This window comes from Panulirus ornatus, chromosome 18, assembly GCF_036320965.1.
Source record: "Panulirus ornatus isolate Po-2019 chromosome 18, ASM3632096v1, whole genome shotgun sequence".
In the NCBI taxonomy this organism is placed as follows: domain Eukaryota; kingdom Metazoa; phylum Arthropoda; class Malacostraca; order Decapoda; family Palinuridae; genus Panulirus; species Panulirus ornatus.
In genome coordinates, this window is record NC_092241.1 from 51962227 (window position 1) to 51981986 (window position 19760).

The 19760-nt window shown below is 41.2% G+C and overlaps 1 protein-coding gene across 2 annotated transcripts in view; it reads right to left on the minus strand.

Moving 5' to 3' along the window:
- The window catches only part of LOC139755091 (non-lysosomal glucosylceramidase), a 135126-nt gene that overhangs the window by 79944 nt on the left and 35422 nt on the right, over nt 1-19760 (minus strand). For both annotated transcript variants that reach the window (XM_071673206.1, XM_071673207.1), the window contains 2 exons: nt 10246-10366; nt 1176-1294 (listed from right to left, as the gene is read on the minus strand). In XM_071673206.1, coding sequence (XP_071529307.1) covers nt 1176-1294; nt 10246-10366 — 240 coding nt within the window. The remainder of the gene's footprint in view (nt 1-1175; nt 1295-10245; nt 10367-19760) is intronic.

The following is a 19760-nucleotide window of genomic DNA, read 5'->3' on the forward strand; positions in this document are numbered from 1 at the left end:
CATATACATACACAGACATATACATATATAAATATGTACATATTCATACTTGCTGCCTTCATCCATACCCCTTGCCACCCCACCACACATGAAATGGCACCCCCCGTGCGAGGCAGGCACTAGGAAAAGACAACAAAGGCCACATTCATTCACACTCAGTCTCTAGCTGTCATGTGTAATGCACTGAAACCACAGCTCCCTTTCCACATCTAGGTTCCACAAAACTTTCCACGGTTTTCCCAGACACTTCACATTACCTGGTTCAATCCTGACAGCATGTTAACCCCGGTATACCACATCATTCCAATTCACTCTATTCCTTGCACGCCTTTCACCCTCCTGTATGTTCAGGCTCCGATCGCTCAAAATCTTTTTCACTCCATTCTTCCACCTCCAATATGGTCTCCCACTTCTCCTCGTTCCCTCCACCTCTGACACACATATCCTCTTTGTCACTCTTTCCTCAGTCATCCTTTCCATGTGAACAAACCATTTCAAGAGTGATAAATATGAAAAATTATGTAAATAAGCAATGTGTATACATAAAAACTCTATGGTGTGTTGTGAAACATTTTATGTGCTCATTATCAACTATTCACTGGGTAACATATTACAGAGAACCTCAGTAAGTGTTCAGTGTGTTACAATTCTAAAATGTAAACATATACATGTGTGAGTTATGTAAACCAAGCATGTTGATTGTTAGGTGCTGAGGTGATGATATAAAACCTGCCATGACAGTAGTGATGATGCAGTTAGAGCATCATCAGCTAGCACACAAACTTAAATGCCTGAACAGAACCAAAGAAGGCTAGTTTCGTTGATAATTTTGTTTTTCTTAACTTTTCTTGTTATTTCCTATCACCATTAGTAAGCCTACCTTATCTTTTTTTTTAATATATTAGTAAACTCCATACCAGGGTATCCTAAATTTTCAGGGCTTCATAGTTAGCATGTTAATAGCATAATCATAATAAAGCTCTCCATATTTAGGGGTGTTGTGAACATTATCATGCTGCTCAACAGCAATGTTGCAACATTTGCTATGGGAGTGATATACAATAGCATGCTCCTGAACAGCAAAGCAGTGTAACACATTCATATTTCAAAGAATGCACATGAAAAACTAAACAGTACCAAAGGCAGGGACTTTTAAGCATTTCATTACCACTAACCTGCTCCTTAACAGCTACACAGTAACGCAGATTTAGATTTCTAAGAGTTTGATGAAGTACAACTCCTTTAACATGCACATCCTCAAGCACTTGCTCAAACACTTCACTCCAACATTCACCTGAAAGAAATACATCAGTATATTTTATCCTTGAATTTCTACTTCAGGTGAGGGAAATCTCTTGCTGAAAAACTTGATGGATTATTGAATACTCTATAGTATTTCACACTGAAAATCAGTTTTGTATTGGCACTAATTTTCTAACTCATAGAAGCCTTGAAAGAGATATACCAGACAGTCCTGTCTAGCCATTGGCTGCTGGACAGAGACATAGGGAAACCGAACCACCCTCACAAAGTATCCATTCTGTCCTAAGAAATGTTTCTTCAAACAGTCATTCAACTAAAAAAATAATCAAAACCCTCCTCTCTCAGCCAGGGTAACAAGTTTTACCATGAATAATGGCTCATCACCATAAACATTATGGCTACACACAATCCATGTATACCAGCAACATATACCATGATAAATGGGTTTAACTTGAATGTATCTTTCACTTGCTCACTGTTAGTGCTGAGACATGTCTCTCCCTATAAAACTCTATAAGAAAGACCTCGAAGGATGTATGCTATTTACTATATATTGGCAGATAACAATATAGGAGGTGGGTACAAGATCTTCTGCCAGAATGTATCAATAAATCTTTCCTCCAATTTGTAGGTCAGATAAATAATATATGAACTTTTGAACACTCTATATTACTGAATTATCACAAAAGAACTGTGATTGATTTGAACAGTGTCAATCTTCTTTTTTTTCTTTCTCTTATATTGTTACACTGTTACACTGGAGGCTCCAGTCACAGAACAGAATACTCTGTTTATGCTGGGACACTATCAATTTAATCAATAAGTGACACTTTTTTAGTGATTTAATCCTTTCACTGTTTAATATGAAAGATTTCATGATCAGTTTCTAAAAAGAGTCTGTCATCAAAAAATGAAATGGTAATACAGGTACACCACTGATTTTCCATCACTCTTGGTTCCAAAGCCTTGCCGGATTAACCGTTTTGCCAGACCAACCGTGGTCACGTAATAATAATTCATCAACACACCTCTAACCCACTAATCATACATCTCCCATGTGTCTAAAGTATACCATGGACTACTAGAAATTAAAATTAAACAAATATTGAATGTAAATTAAATAAATAAATGAAATACAGGTACTTGTACAATAGTACATTAGTGAAACAAGATTACAGGTATTAATTAAACAAGATTAAACAAAAATTAAATGCAAATTTATTAATTTCTTTAAGAGAAGCTCAGTTATAATCCAGCCATTCCTATTTACATGGTATGTTACTAGGTAAACTTTAACACCTTTCAAGGTCCTGGAGCATTTACTTTTTCCTACCACCAGCGGTTTGCATCTGTGCGTACCTGCTGCGTTTGAGCACCCTAAGATGGTAAGTCTGTCCTTAGATTGTTTGAATCCTGTGGGGTCTTCGTCTTCTGTTGTTAGTGTTTTCCTAGGTGTGCATCGCAAGAATAATGCAGTTTCGTCTGCATTATACACCTGCTCAGGACTGAGGTGTTTGTCAGCTACAAGTTTTGCAAATTCATCCACATACTTGGCAGCTCCTTCACGGTTTGCAGACCACTTTTCTCGCACACTTTATTCATGGAAATTCCATGATGCTCCTTGAATCTCTAAAGTCAACCTTTACTATAGTCAAACTCATGATGTAATCTAAGTTCTTTATGGAACAACTTAGCCTGGTCCATTATCATGCTACCTCACAAGTCCACTCCATCACTATGACGCAGTCAAAACCATTCCATCATCATTTGATCATGCTCAGTGCTCTCATCATCTTTCATAGTTTTTCTAATCGTCATTTGCTTCTTGGAATCACTGTCTGGATAGAATTTCAATATTTTCTCCCTTTGCTTCTTTATATCATAAACAGTTGATGAACCAATACTGTAGATTTCACACAGCTACACACCGAAACACCACAGTCCATTTTTTCAACAGTTCTACTTTATCTTGGATCGATATGGACTGGTGTTACATTTGACTGACACATTTGACTGACACTCTCATATGTCTTAGAAGCCATAGCTAGGGTTAAATTTAAGTAAAATAAGCAAAGAATCTCACAGAATTGCAGTATCACCACCAAAAGTGCAATGTAAAGAATCTAATCAAGTGTGCCTTACACACAACGCCATCTGTGGCAACCCAGTAAAGTAGTCTGGTGGCCGCGGTAATTTCAAGTTCCCTCACGTAATTTTGTGCAGACTAAAGGAGGTGCTGAACCATCAGTTGTCAGAAATTCGGTGGTGTATATGTCTGAACTTTTTCCTTTCATTTCTAGTATCAAAAGGCTACATTCCCATGATAAAAAGAAGATAGGATTTTCATTTGAGACACCACTATTCCTTGAAAACATTATCAGAGTAAAAACTGAGCTTTTCATCAAGATATTATGAAAAATTAAATATCTTATAAATGTAGAAATATACATGTAATAGAAGCATCAGGAAACAGACAAAGAATGGCATTCCTCGCGTGTCGTAGAAAGCGACTAGAGGGGACGGGAGCGGGGGGCCAGAAATCCTCCCCTCCTTGTATTTTTTAACTTTCTAAAATGGGAAACAGAAGAAGGAGTCACGCGGGGAGTGCTCATCCTCCTCGAAGGCTCAGATTGGGGTGCCTAAATGTGTGTGGATGTAACCAAGATGTGAAAAAAGGAGAGATAGGTAGTATGTTTGAGGAAAGGAACCTGGATATTTTGGCTCTGAGTGAAACGAAGCTCAAGGGTAAAGGGGAAGAGTGGTTTGAAAATGTTTTGAAAGTAAAGTCAGGGGTTGATGAGAGGACAAGAGCAAGGGAAGGAGTAGCAGTACTCCTGAAACAGGAGTTGTGGAAGTATGTGATAGAATGTAAGAAAGTAAATTCTCGATTAATATGGGTAAAACTGAAAGTTGATGGAGAGAGATGGGTGATTATTGGTGCATATGCACCTGGGCATGAGAAGAAAGATCATGAGAGGCAAGTGTTTTGGGAGCAGCTGAATGAGTGTGTTAGTGGTTTTGATGCACGAGACCGGGTTATAGTGTTGGGTGATTTGAATGCAAAGGTGAGTAATGTGGCAGTTGAGGGAATAATTGGTATACATGGGGTGTTCAGTGTTGTAAATGGAAATGGTGAAGAGCTTGTAGATTTATGTGCTGAAAAAGGACTGATGATTGGGAATACCTGGTTTAAAAAGCGAGATATACATAAGTATACTTATGTAAGTAGGAGAGATAGCCAGAGAACGTTATTGGATTACGTGTTAATTGACAGGCGCGCGAAAGAGAGACTTTTGGATGTTAATGTGCTGAGAGGTGCAACTGGAGGGATGTCTGATCATTATCTTGTGGAGGCGAAGGTGAAGATTTGTATGGGTTTTCAGAAAAGAAGGGTGAATGTTGGGGTGAAGAGGGTGGTGAGAGTAAGTGAGCTTGAGAAGGAGACTTGTGTGAGGAAGTACCAGGAGAGACTGAGTACAGAATGGAAAAAGGTGAGAACAATGGAAGTAAGGGGAGTGGGGGAGGAATGGGATGTATTTAGGGAATCAGTGATGGATTGCGCAAAAGATGCTTGTGGCATGAGAAGAGTGGGAGGTGGGTTGATTAGAAAGGGTAGTGAGTGGTGGGATGAAGAAGTAAGAGTATTAGTGAAAGAGAAGAGAGAGGCATTTGGACGATTTTTGCAGGGAAAAAATGCAATTGAGTGGGAGACATATAAAAGAAAGAGACAGGTCAAGAGAAAGGTGCAAGAGGTGAAAAAAAGGGCAAATGAGAGTTGGGGTGAGAGAGTATCATTAAATTTTAGGGAGAATAAAAAGATGTTCTGGAAGGAGGTAAATAAAGTGCGTAAGACAAGGGAGCAAATGGGAACTTCAGTGAAGGGCGCAAATGGGGAGGTGATAACAAGTAGTGGTGATGTGAAAAGGAGATGGAGTGAGTATTTTGAAGGTTTGTTGAATGTGTTTGATGATAGAGTGGCAGATATAGGGTGTTTTGGTTGAGGTGGTGTGCAAAGTGCGAGGGTTAGGGAAAATGAGTTGGTAAACAGAGAAGAGGTAGTAAAAGCTTTGCGGAAGATGAAAGCCGGCAAGGCAGCAGGTTTGGATGGTATTGCAGTGGAATTTATTAAAAAAGGGGGTGACTGTATTGTTGACTGGTTGGTAAGGTTATTTAATGTATGTATGACTCATGGTGAGGTGCCTGAGGATTGGCGGAATGCGTGCATAGTGCCATTGTACAAAGGCAAAGGGGATAAGAGTGAGTGCTCAAATTACAGAGGTATAAGTTTGTTGAGTATTCCTGGTAAATTATATGGGAGGGTATTGATTGAGAGGGTGAAGGCATGTACAGAGCATCAGATTGGGGAAGAGCAGTGTGGTTTCAGAAGTGGTAGAGGATGTTTGGATCAGGTGTTTGCTTTGAAGAATGTATGTGAGAAATACTTAGAAAAGCAAATGGATTTGTATGTAGCATTTATGGATCTGGAGAAGGCATATGATAGAGTTGATAGAGATGCTCTGTGGAAGGTATTAAGAATATATGGTGTGGGAGGAAAGTTGTTAGAAGCAGTGAAAAGTTTTTATCGAGGATGTAAGGCATGTGTACGTGTAGGAAGAGAGGAAAGTGATTGGTTCTCAGTGAATGTAGGTTTGCGGCAGGGGTGTATGATGTCTCCATGGTTGTTTAATTTGTTTATGGATGGGGTTGTTAGGGAGGTAAATGCAAGAGTTTTGGAAAGAGGGGCAAGTATGAAGTCTGTTGGGGATGAGAGAGCTTGGGAAGTGAGTCAGTTGTTGTTCGCTGATGATACAGCGCTGGTGGCGGATTCATGTGAGAAACTGCAGAAGCTGGTGACTGAGTTTGGTAAAGTGTGTGGAAGAAGAAAGTTAAGAGTAAATGTGAATAAGAGCAAGGTTATTAGGTACAGTAGGGTTGAGGGTCAAGTCAATTGGGAGGTGAGTTTGAATGGAGAAAAACTGGAGGAAGTGAAGTGTTTTAGATATCTGGGAGTGGATCTGGCAGCGGATGGAACCATGGAAGCGGAAGTGGATCATAGGGTGGGGGAGGGGACGAAAATTCTGGGGGCCTTGAAGAATGTGTGTAAGTCGAGAACATTATCTCGGAAAGCAAAAATGGGTATGTTTGAAGGAATAGTGGTTCCAACAATGTTGTATGGTTGCGAGGCGTGGGCTATGGATAGAGTTGTGCGCAGGAGGATGGAGGTGCTGGAAATGAGATGTTAGAGGACAATGTGTGGTGTGAGGTGGTTTGATCGAGTGAGTAGCGTGGGGGTAAGAGAGATGTGTGGAAATAAAAAGAGCGTGGTTGAGAGAGCAGAAGAGGGTGTTTTGAAGTGGTTTGGGCACATGGAGAGAATGAGTGAGGAAAGATTGACCAAGAGGATATATGTGTCGGAGGTGGAGGGAACGAGGAGAAGAGGGAGACCAAATTGGAGGTGGAAAGATGGAGTGAAAAAGATTTTGTGTGATCGGGGCCTGAACATGCAGGAGGGTGAAAGGAGGGCAAGGAATAGAGTGAATTGGAGCGATGTGGTATACCGGGGTTGACGTGCTGTCAGTGGATTGAATCAGGGCGTGTGAAGCGTCTGGGGTAAACCATGGAAAGCTGTGTAGGTATGTATATTTGCGTGTGTGGACGTATGTATGTACATGTGTGTGGGGCGGGGTTGGGCCATTTCTTTCGTCTGTTTCCTTGCGCTACCTCGCAAACGCGGGAGACAGCGACAAAGTATAATAAAAAAAAAATAATATATATACTTCACTATAATATATATATATATATATATATATATATATATATATATATATATATGTAAGTAGGAGAGATGGCCAGAGAGCGTTATTGGATTATGTGTTAATTGACAGGCAAGTGAAAGAGAGACTTTTGGATGTCAATGTGCTGAGAGGTGCAACTGGAGGGATGTCTGATCATTATCTTGTGCAGGCGAAGGTGAAGATTTGTATGGGTTTTCAGAAAAGAAGAGAGAATGTTGGGGTGAAGAGGGTGGTGAGAGTAAGTGAGCTTGGGAAGGAGACTTGTGTGAGGAAGTACCAGGAGAGACTGAGTACAGAATGGAAAAAGGTGAGAACAAAGGAGGTGAGGGGAATGGGGGAGAAATGGGATGTATTTAGGGAAGCAGTGATGGCTTGTGCAAAAGATGCTTGTGGCATGAGAATCGTGGGAGGTGGGTTGATTAGAAAGGGTAGTGAGTGGTGGGATGAAGAAGTAAGATTATTAGTGAAAGAGAAGAGAGAGGCATTTGGATGATTTTTGCAGGAAAAATGCAAATGAGTAAGAGATGTATAAAAGAAAGAGACAGGAGGTCAAGAGAAAGGTGCAAGAGGTGAAAAAGAGGGCAAATGAGAGTTGGGGCGAGAGAGTATCATTAAATTTTAGGGAGAATAAAAAGATGTTCTGGAAGGAGGTAAATAAAGTGCGTAAGACAAGGGAGCAAATGGGAACTTCAGTGAAGGGGGCTAATGGGGAGGTGATAACAAGTAGTGGTGATGTGAAAAGGAGATGGAGTGAGTATTTTGAAGGTTTGTTGAATGTGTTTGATGATAGAGTGGCATATATAGGGTGTTTTGGTCGAGGTGGTGTGCAAAGTGAGAGGGTTAAGGAAAATGATTTGGTAAACAGAGAAGAGGTAGTAAAAGCTTTGCGGAAGATGAAAGCCAGCAGGTTTGGATGGTGTTGCAGTGGAATTTATTAAAAAAGGGGGTGACTGTATTGTTGACTGGTTGGTAAGGTTATTTAATGTATGTATGATTCATGGTGAGGTGCCTGAGGATTGGCGGAATGCATGCATAGTGCCACTGTGTAAAGGCAAAGGGGATAAGAGTGAGTGCTCAAATTACAGAGGTATAAGTTTGTTGAGTATTCCTGGTGAATCATATGAAAGGGTATTGACTGAGAGGGTGAAGGTATCTACAGAGCATCAGATTGGGAAAGAGCAGTGTGGTTTCAGAAGTGGTAGAGGATGTGTGGATCAGGTGTTTGCTTTGAAGAATGTATGTGAGAAATACTTAGAAAAGCAAATGGATTTGTATGTAGCATTTATAGATCTGGAGAAGGCATATGATAGAGCTGATATAGACTTGGAGTGGACTTGGCAGCGAAAGGAACCATGGAAGTGAAGCGAGTCATAGGGTGGGGGAGAGGGTAAAGCTTCTGGGAGCAATGAAGAATGAATGGAAAGAGACAACTTTATCACAGAGCAAAAATGGATATGTTTGAAGGAATAGTAGTTCCAACAATATTATATGGTTACATGACAAGGACTTTAGATAGGGTTGTGCAAAGGAGGATGGATGTGTTGGAAATTAAATGTTTGAGTACAATATGTGGTGTGAGGTGGCTTGATCAAGTAAGTAATGAAAGGATAAGAAAGACATGTGGTAACAAAAAGAGTGTGGTTGAGAGCAGAAAAGGGTGTGGTGAAATGGTTTGAACATATGGAGAAAATGAGAGAGGAAAGGCTGACAAATAGGATATATGAGTCAGAAGTGGAAGGAACAAGAAGAACTGGGAGACCAAATTGAAGGAGAAAGGATGGAGTGAAAATGATTTTGAGTGATTGGGGGCCTGAAAATGCAGAATAGAGTGATGTGGTATACTAGGGTCGATGTGTTGTCAATAGACTGAACCAGAGCATGTGAAACATCGGGGGTGCAATAACAACATCCTTAGCTTTACTATATGAACAAGTCTTTGTACCAGGTAAAACTAGAATTACCATACATCAAGTAGTATAGCTACTAAATACATCCAAGAGCCAACTCCCACAACAAAAGGATTAGGGCAACATCCTCAAAAAAGAGGAAAAAAATCAATCAGTTATTGTATAACATAGTAACTGTCTTAGTTTCCGTAATGTTTAGCCTTAGGTTACATGCACAGTGACATAATCCAACCTCAATTTCATCTCATGGAATGCCTCATCAACAACCATGGTGATACTGCTTAACCAACACATACAAAACATTCATTTCAAATTGTTACCATTTACTCTTACAAATACACTACTTCCTTGACAAAAACTCATAGCAGCATTCTGCAATCTTCCATGCATACTACTAAGTGTCAAAGCTCCCTTCAGTGCTTTACTGTTAACTTCACCACTTGCATTTTCTAAAGCCATCCATGCCTCTTTTCTTCTTTACAACTTCTTCACTGCCTTCCAAAGATCAAAAATTTGGTCCATACTCCCTTTTCTTCCTATATCTACCTTGTTCTTCATCTAAAAGAAGTTCACTAAAACCTTCTAAAATGATCAATCAATATCTTACCATACATATTCATCATTTATAACATGAGTGACCCATTTTCTATGGTAGCTACTCTCTCGTAGATACACTAAACATCAGTTTTTTCTCTATTCGTTGCTATCTCACTGCCAATCCATCTACACTCCCAACTTTCAAATATCCAGAAGCATTATCAAACTTACTTCCACTAATGCTATGTCTTCCTCTCTCTGAATCTACTTCTCTCACTCCTCACCAATAGCTACATCTCATTCAACACCTTTTTAATCAGTTATTTAAAGTACTCTTCCAGTATTCCATTAACTTCATCCTTTGTCACTAGTATTCTTCCATACTAGTCTAACCCACCTTTGCTCTTTAAATACACCTCTCTTCCACATCTGTTTAAATCTTTCAAATATAAATTGCTATTCTCCTGTCAAATTTTTATGCATCATTCTCCAAAGATTCTCATCTGCTTTCCTTTGATTCACAGACTCCAAGTTTATTATATTTCATGAGTTTACATTCTACATTCTTTGTCTCCATCATCTTAAATTCATCATTTATTCAATTAATGCTCCATCATCCATATGAACCTACATCAACAGGACATGCAGGTAAAAAAAATTGCACATATCAAAATTGCACAAATATTTAATGTATGATTCACAATTATACAACATATCAAAAAAGAATGTGAAAACCTACTAACCATTCTTATCTTCATTTCCTCCCGTACCATTTTTGAATGTAAAAGTAATAGAAACATCTCTGGGTTCAGAGTTGTGATTTTCTATGTTCCACACAAACACGCCAGTAGGTAAACAAGAATCCTGAAAAAGAATAGGATCTGTTACTTACACTTCAGTCATCCTTCATAAAACCAGAAATGGGAAACCCTGATCAGGGTGAAGGAAGCCTTAAATCAATTTTTCTGGGACTATTAAACAGTGTTGTTGGGCTCCACTTGGAAGAAGTTATGTCACAAGTGAAAGGTTACCTTTGGTGAGGCTATTTCATTGGGGGTGGAGTTCCTTCAAAGAACTTACCACTATACAGGAGCCTACATTTCCCTGCTGCTGAAAGTAGAGCAGTCTTGGGTTGCAGGAGCCTTTAGCAAGGTTCTGGACAATATCAAGACTTTTTCAAAGAATCTGGTCCTGGGGTGATCATAAATAAATAACTGATAAACTATTAAAAACAATAATCAACTGTTATTCATTCAGTTTTAATTTCATGGATCCCTAATTATTCAGACAGCCCAACTAGTCACATAATTATTTCAATAATTAACCCTTCATCACCCATAAGCTGATTCTGCCTGCTTGTGGTTACATTATGAGTGAAAAGACACCTTTAGTGAGGCAATATCACTGACCTGACAAAGGAAAGTATAATCTGATTGAGAAACTTCTCCCTCCAAAGAAGTCCATTATTTCTCTTCTACTATTAGCAGCACATCCTTGAAGCTACAAGAACCCTTCCAGAGAAAGGGGCCCTGGGGTTATACAAGGATAATAATCTGTCTCCTTCATACCTCCAATCATGCTACTCTACACAATTCTTGAGAGAAAAAATATATGTACAGTCAACAAAAACATTCTGCTCACCCTAAACAGCATTAAACAATACAGCACAACAGAAGAAAATTTCTGGCCAATATTACTCCATCTGGACAATGTTGTTAGCCCTACTCTCCTCATTATTGTCATTACGCAGATTTTTCTTAAATGTATTTATTTATTTTTTTTATTATAATTTGTCGCTGTCTCCCGCGTTTGCGAGGTAGCACAAGGAAACAGACGAAAGAAATGGCCCAACCCCCCCCATACACATGTATATACATACGTCCACACACACAAATATACATACCTACACAGCTTTCCATGGCTTACCCCAGACGCTTCACATGCCTTGATTCAATCCACTGACAGCACGTCAACCCCGGTATACCACATCGCTCCAATTCACTCTATTCCTTGCCCTCCTTTCACCCTCCTGCATGTTCAGGCCCCGATCACACAAAATCTTTTTCACTCCATCTTTCCACCTCCAATTTGGTCTCCCTCTTCTCCTTGTTCCCTCCACCTCCGACACATATATCCTCTTGGTCAATCTTTCCTCACTCATCCTCTCCATGTGCCCAAACCACTTCAAAACACCCTCTTCTGCTCTCTCAACCACGCTCTTTTTATTTCCACACATCTCTCTTACCCTTACGTTACTCACTCGATCAAACCACCTCACACCACACATTGTCCTCAAACATCTCATTTCCAGCACATCCATCCTCCTGCGCACAACTCTATCCATAGCCCACACCTCGCAACCATACAACATTGTTGGAACCACTATTCCTTCAAACATAACCATTTTTGCTTTCCGAGATAATGTTCTCGACTTCCACACATTCTTCAAGGCTCCCAGAATTTTCGCCCCCTCCCCCACCCTATGATCCACTTCCGCTTCCATGGTTCCATCCGCTGCCAGATCCACTCCCAGATATCTAAAACACTTCACTTCCTCCAGTTTTTCTCCATTCAAACTCACCTCCCAATTGACTTGACCCTCAACCCTACTGTACCTAATAACCTTGCTCTTATTCACATTTACTCTTAACTTTCTTCTTCCACACACTTTACCAAACTCAGTCACCAGCTTCTGCAGTTTCTCACATGAATCAGCCACCAGCGCTGTATCATCAGCGAACAACAACTGACTCACTTCCCAAGCTCTCTCATCCCCAACAGACTTCATACTTGCCCCTCTTTCCAAAACTCTTGCATTTACCTCCCTAACAACCCCATCCATAAACAAATTAAACAACCATGGAGACATCACACACCCCTGCCGCAAACCTACATTCACTGAGAACCAATCACTTTCCTCTCTTCCTACACGTACACATGCCTTACATCCTCGATAAAAACTTTTCACTGCTTCTAACAACTTTCCTCCCACACCATATATTCTTAATACCTTCCACAGAGCATCTCTATCAACTCTATCATATGCCTTCTCCAGATCCATAAATGCTACATACAAATCCATTTGCTTTTCTAAGTATTTCTCACATACATTCTTCAAAGCAAACACCTGATCCACACATCCTCTACCACTTCTGAAACCACACTGCTCTTCCCCAATCTGATGCTCTGTACATGCCTTCACCCTCTCAATCAATACCCTCCCATATAATTTACCAGGAATACTCAACAAACTTATACCTCTGTAATTTGAGCACTCACTCTTATCCCCTTTGCCTTTGTACAATGGCACTATGCACGCATTCCGCCAATCCTCAGGCACCTCACCATGAGTCATACATACATTAAATAACCTTACCAACCAGTCAGCAATACAGTCACCCCCTTTTTTAATAAATTCCACTGCAATACCATCCAAACCTGCTGCCTTGCCGGCTTTCATCTTCCGCAAAGCTTTCACTACCTCTTCTCAGTTTACCAAATCATTTTCCCTAACCCTCTCACTTTGCACACCACCTCGACCAAAACACCCTATATCTGCCACTCTATCATCAAACACATTCAACAAACCTTCAAAATACTCACTCCATCTCCTTCTCACATCACCACTACTTGTTATCACCTCCCCATTTGCGCCCTTCACTGAAGTTCCCATTTGCTCCCTTGTCTTACGCACTTTATTTACCTCCTTCCAGAACATCTTTTTATTCTCCCTAAAATTTAATGATACTCTCTCACCCCAACTCTCATTTGCCCTTTTTTCACCTCTTGCACCTTTCTCTTGACCTCCTGTCTCTTTCTTTTATACATCTCCCACTCAATTGCATTTTTTCCCTGCAAAAATCGTCCAAATGCCTCTCTCTTCTCTTTCACTAATACTCTTACTTCTTCATCCCACCACTCACTACCCTTTCTAATCAACCCACCTCCCACGATTCTCATGCTACAAGCATCTTTTGCGCAATCCATCACTGATTCCCTAAATACATCCCATTCCTCCCCCACTCCCCTTACTTCCATTGTTCTCACTTTTTTCCATTCTGTACTCAGTCTCTCCTGGTCCTTCCTCACACAGGTCTCCTTCTCAAGCTCACTTACTCTCACCACCCTCTTCACCCCAACATTCACTCTTCTTTTCTGAAAACCCATACAAATCTTCATCTTAGCCTCCACAAGATAATGATCAGACATCCCTCCAGTTGCACCTCTCAGCACATTAACATCCAAAAGTCTCTCTTTCGCACGCCTGTCAATTAACAAGTAATCCAATAACGCTCTCTGGCCATCTCTCCTACTTACATAAGTATACTTATGTATATCTCACTTTTTAAACCAGGTATTCCCAATCATCAGTCCTTTTTCAGCACATAAATCTACAAGCTCTTCACCATTTCCATTTACAACACTGAACACCCCATGTATACCAATTATTCCCTCAACTGCCACATTACTCACCTTTGCATTCAAATCACCCATCACTATAACCCGGTCTCGTGCATCAAAACCACTAACACACTCATTCAGCTGCTCCCAAAACACTTGCCTCTCTTGATCTTTCTTAAATGTACGGCACTTAAAACTATATTTTGTGATTATTTACAGCTCATACCTATCTATCTACATATCTGATGCCTGCTCCAACTGGAACTCCTTCAAGGGGGTGGCCAAGGCAATAGTCTCCAGAGCTAGTAAACTCTAGAGCCACTACTTAGCCTTTAGTGCCTCACCATTAACAGGCCACTGGCAGAGAACAACTCAAGTGCAGTTTGCAGAAGTTCCTACCGGCCACTTTTACCTAATGCTCCTACCTACTACGTAATGTTTCTAACTAATGCTCATTTTTTTTTTTTTTTTTTTTTTTTTTATACTTTGTCGCTGTCTCCCGCGTTTGCGAGGTAGCGCAAGGAAACAGACGAAAGAAATGGCCCAACCCCCCCCATACACATGTACATACACACGTCCACACACGCAATATACATACCTACACAGCTTTCCATGGTTTACCCCAGACGCTTCACATGCCTTGATTCAATCCACTGACAGCACGTCAACCCCTATATACCACATCGCTCCAATTCACTCTATTCCTTGCCCTCCTTTCACCCTCCTGCATGTTCAGGCCCCGATCACACAAAATCCTTTTCACTCCATCTTTCCACCTCCAATTTGGTCTCCCTCTTCTCCTCGTTCCCTCCACCTCCGACACATATATCCTCTTGGTCAATCTTTCCTCACTCATTCTCTCCATGTGCCCAAACCACTTCAAAACACCCTCTTCTGCTCTCTCAACCACGCTCTTTTTATTTCCACACATCCCTCTTACCCTTACGTTACTTACTCGATCAAACCACCTCACACCACACATTGTCCTCAAACATCTCATTTCCAGCACATCCATCCTCCTGCGCACAACTCTATCCATAGCCCACGCCTCGCAACCATACAACATTGTTGGAACCACTATTCCTTCAAACATACCCATTTTTGCTTTCCGGGATAATGTTCTCGACTTCCACACATTTTTCAAGGCTCCCAAAATTTTCGCCCCCTCCCCCACCCTATGATCCACTTCCGCTTCCATGGTTCCATCCGCTGACAGATCCACTCCCAGATATCTAAAACACTTCACTTCCTCCAGCCTCTCACCATTCAAACTCACCTCCCAATTGACTTGACCCTCAACCCTACTGTACCTAATAACCTTGCTCTTATTGACATTTACTCTTAACTTTCTTCTTCCACACACTTTACCAAACTCCGTCACCAGCTTCTGCAGTTTCTCACATGAATCCGCCACCAGCGCTGTATCATCAGCGAACAACAACTGACTCACTTCCCAAGCTCTCTCATCCCCAACAGACTTCATACTTGCCCCTCTTTCCAAAACTCTTGCATTTACCTCCCTAACAACCCCATCCATAAACAAATTAAACAACCATGGAGACATCACACACCCCTGCCGCAAACCTACATTCACTGAGAACCAATCACTTTCCTCTCTTCCTACACGTACACATGCCTTACATCCTCGATAAAAACTTTTCACTGCTTCTAACAACTTGCCTCCCACACCATATATTCTTAATACCTTCCACAGAGCATCTCTATCAACTCTATCATATGCCTTCTCCAGATCCATAAATGCTACATACAAATCCATTTGCTTTTCTAAGTATTTCTCACATACATTCTTCAAAGCAAACACCTGATCCACACATCCTCTACCACTTCTGAAACCACACTGCTCTTCCCCAATCTGATGCTCTGTATATGCCTTCACCCTCTCAATCAATAACCTCCCATATAATTTACCAGGAATACTCAACAAACTTATACCTCTGTAATTTGAGCACTCACTCTTATCCCCTTTGCCTTTGTACAATGGCACTATGCAAGCATTCCGCCAATCCTCAGGCACCTCACCATGAGTCATACATACATTAAATAACCTTACCAACCAGTCAACAATACAGTCACCCCCTTTTTTAATAAATTCCACTGCAATACCATCCAAACCTGCTGCTCATACCATCTGAAAATGAATAGGAAAATGTATCATAAGTAATAACTGTTCTGAGATGATCAAATGTATTTGAGCCACATATCCCTGGGGATAGGGGATAGGGGAGAAAGAATACTTCCCATGCATTCCCCATGTTTCATGGAAGGTGACTAAAGGGGATGGAGGGGGGGGGGGGTAGAAACCCTCCCCTCCTTGTACTTTAACTTTCTAAAAGGGGAAACAGAAGTCACATGGGGAGTGCTCATCCTCCTCGAAGGCTCAGATTGGGGTGTCTAAATGTGTGTGGATGTAACCAAGATGAGAAAAAAGGAAATAGGTAGTATGTTTGAGGAAAGGAACCTAGATGTCTTGGCTCTGAGTGAAACGAAGCTCAAGGGTAAAGGGGAAGAGTGGTTTGAAAATGTTTTGAAAGTAAAGTCAGGGGTTGATGAGAGGACAAGAGCAAGGGAAGGAGTAGCACTACTCCTGAAACAGGAGTTGTGGGAGTATGTGATAGAATGTAAGAAAGTAAACTCTGGATTGATATGGATAAAACTGAAAGTGGATGGAGAGAGATGGTTGATTATTGGTGCCTATGCACCTGGGCATGAGAAGAAAGATCATGAGAGGCAAGTGTTTTGGGAGCAGCAGAGTGAGTGTGTTAGTAGTTTTGATGCACGAGACCGGGTTATAGTGATGGGTGATTTGCATGCAAAGGTGAGTAATGTGGCAGATGAGGGAATAATTGGTATACATGGGGTGTTCAGCGTTGTAAAGGGAAATGGTGAAGAGCTTGTAGATCTGTGTGCTGAAAAAGGACTGGTTATTGGGAATACCTGGTTCAAAAAGAGAGATATACATAGGTATACGTATGTAAGTAGGAGAGATGACCAGAAAGCGTTATTGGATTATGTGTTAATTGATAGGCACGTGAAAGATAAACTTTTGGATGTTAATGTGCTGAGAGGTGCAACTGGAGGGATGTCTGATCATTATCTTGTGGAGGTAAGGTTGAAGATTTGTAGAGGTTTTCAGAAAAGAAGAGAGAATGTTGGGGTGAAGAGAGTGGTGAGAGTAAGTGAGCTTGGAAAGAAGACTTGCATGAGGAAGTACCAGGAGAGACTGAGAGCAGAATGGAAAACGGTGAGAACAAAGGATGTAAGAGGAGTGGGGAGGAATGGGATGTATTTAGGGAAGCAGTGATGGCTTGCGCAAAAGATGCTAGTGGCATGAGAAGCGTGGGAGGTGGGCAGATTAGAAAGGATAATGAGTGGTGGAATGAAGAAGTATGATTATGAGTAAAAGAGAAGAGAGAGGCATCTGGATGATTTCTGCAGGGAAATAGTGCAAATGACTGGGAGATGTATAAAAGAAAGAGGCAGGTCAAGAGAAAGGGGCAAGAGGTGAAAAAGAGGGCAAATGAGAGTTGGGGCGAAAGAGTACCACTAGATTTTAGGGAGGATACAAAGATGTTTTGGAAGGAGGTAAATAAAGTGCGTAAGACAAGAGAACAAATAGGAACATCAGTGAAGGGGGCTAATGGGGAGGTAATAACAAGTAGTGGTGATGTGAGAAAGGAATGGAGTAAGTATTTTGAAGGGAGTTTTTGTCGAGGTGGTGTGCGAAATGAGAGGGTCAGGGAGAATGGTTTGGTAAACAGAGAAGAGGTAGTGAAAACTATGAGGAAGATGAAAGCCAGCAAGGCAGCAGGCTTGGATGGTACTGCAGTGGAATTTATTAAAAAAGGGGGTGACTGTGTTGTTGACTGGTTGGTGAGGATATTCAATGTATGTATGGCTCATGGTGATGTGCCTGAGGATTGGCAGAATGCATGCATAGTGCCATTGTACAAAGGCAAAGGGGATAAAGGTGAGCGTTCAAATTACAGAGGTATAAGTTTGTTGAGTATTCCTGGGAAATTATATGGGAGAGTATTGATTGAGAGGGTGAAGGCATGTACAGAGCATCGGATTGGGGAAGAGCAGTGTGGTTTCAGAAGTGGTAAAGGATGTGTGGATCAGGTGTTTGCTTTGAAGAATGTAAGTGAGAAATACTTAGAAAAACAAATGGATTTGTATGTAGCATTTATAGATCTGAAGAAGGAATATGATAGGGTTGATATAGATGCTCTGTGGAAGGTATTAAGAGTATATGGTGTGGGAGGCAAGTTGCTAGAAGCAGTGAAAAGTTTTTATCGAGGATGTAAGGCATGTGTACAAGTAGGAAGAGAGGAAAGTGATTGGTTCCCAGTGAATGTCGGTTTGCGGCAGGGGTGCGTGATGTCTCCATGGTTGTATAATTTGTTTATGGATGGGGTAGTCAGGGAAGTAAATGCAAAAGAGTTTTGGAGAGAGGGGCAAGTATGCAGTCTGTTGTGGATGAGAGGGCTTGGGAAGTGAGTCAGTTGTTGTTCACTGAGGATACAGCGCTGGTGGCTGATTCGGGTGAGAAATTGCAGAAGCTGGTGACTGAGTTTGGTAAAGTGTGTGAAAAAAGAAGAGCTGAGAGTAAATGTGAATAAGAACAAGGTTATTAGGTACAGTAGGGTTGAGGGACAAGTCAATTGGGAGCTAAATTTGAATGGAGAAAAACTAGAGGAAGTGCAGTGTTTTAGATATCTGGGAGTGGATTTGGCAGCAGATGGAACCATGGAAGTGGAAGTGAGTCACAGGGTGGGGGAGGGGGCAAAGGTTCTGGGAGCATTGAAGAATGTGTGGAAGGCGAGAACATTATCTCGGAAAGCAAAAAATGGGTATGTTTGAAGGAAAAGTGGTTCCAACAATGTTATATGGTTGCGAGGCGTGGGCTATAGATAGGGTTGTGTGGAGAGGGTGGATGTTGGAAATGAGATGTTTGAGGACAATATGTGGTGTGAGGTGGTTTGCTCGAGTAAGTAATGAAAGGGTAAGAGAGATGTGTGGTAATAAAAAGAGTGTGGTTGAGAGAGCAGAATAGGGTGTATTGAAATGGTTTAGTCAAATGGAAAGAATGAGTGAGGAAAGATTGACAAAGAGGATATATGTGTCAGAGGTGGAGGGAACGAGAAGTGGGAGACCAAATTGGAGGTGGAAGGATGGAGTGAAAAAGATTTTGAGCGATCGGGGCTTGAACATGCAGGAGGGTGAAAGGCGTGCAAGGAATAGAAAGAACTGGAACGATGTGGTATACCAGGGTCGACGTGCTGTCAATGGATTGAACCAGGGCATGTGAAGTGTCTGGGGTAAACCATGGAAAGTTTTGTGGGGCCTGTATGTGGAAAGGGAACTGTGGTTTCGGTGCATTATACATGACAGCTAGAGACTGAGTGTGAACGAATGTGGCCTTTGTTGTTGTTTTCTAGCATTACCTCGAGCATCTGCGAGGGGAGGGGGGTTGTCATTTCATGTGTGGCGTGGTGGCGACGGGAATGAATAAAGGCAACAAGTATGAATTATGTACATGTGTATATATGCATATATCTGTGTATGTATATATATGCATACACTGAAATGTATAGGTATGTATATGTGCGTGTGTGGACGTGTATGTATATAAATGTGTATGTGGGTGGGTTGGGCCATTCTTTTGTCTGTTTCCTTGCACTACCTTGCTAACACAGGAGACAGCGACAAAGTATAATAAAAAAAATAAAATAAAATAACCTTTCTCCATTTATCCCTGTCCGTACATGCCTCACTTACATACATCATTCTATGCATTCTTCCACCATTTCTCTCCCTCCAGTGCCATGTAATTTAA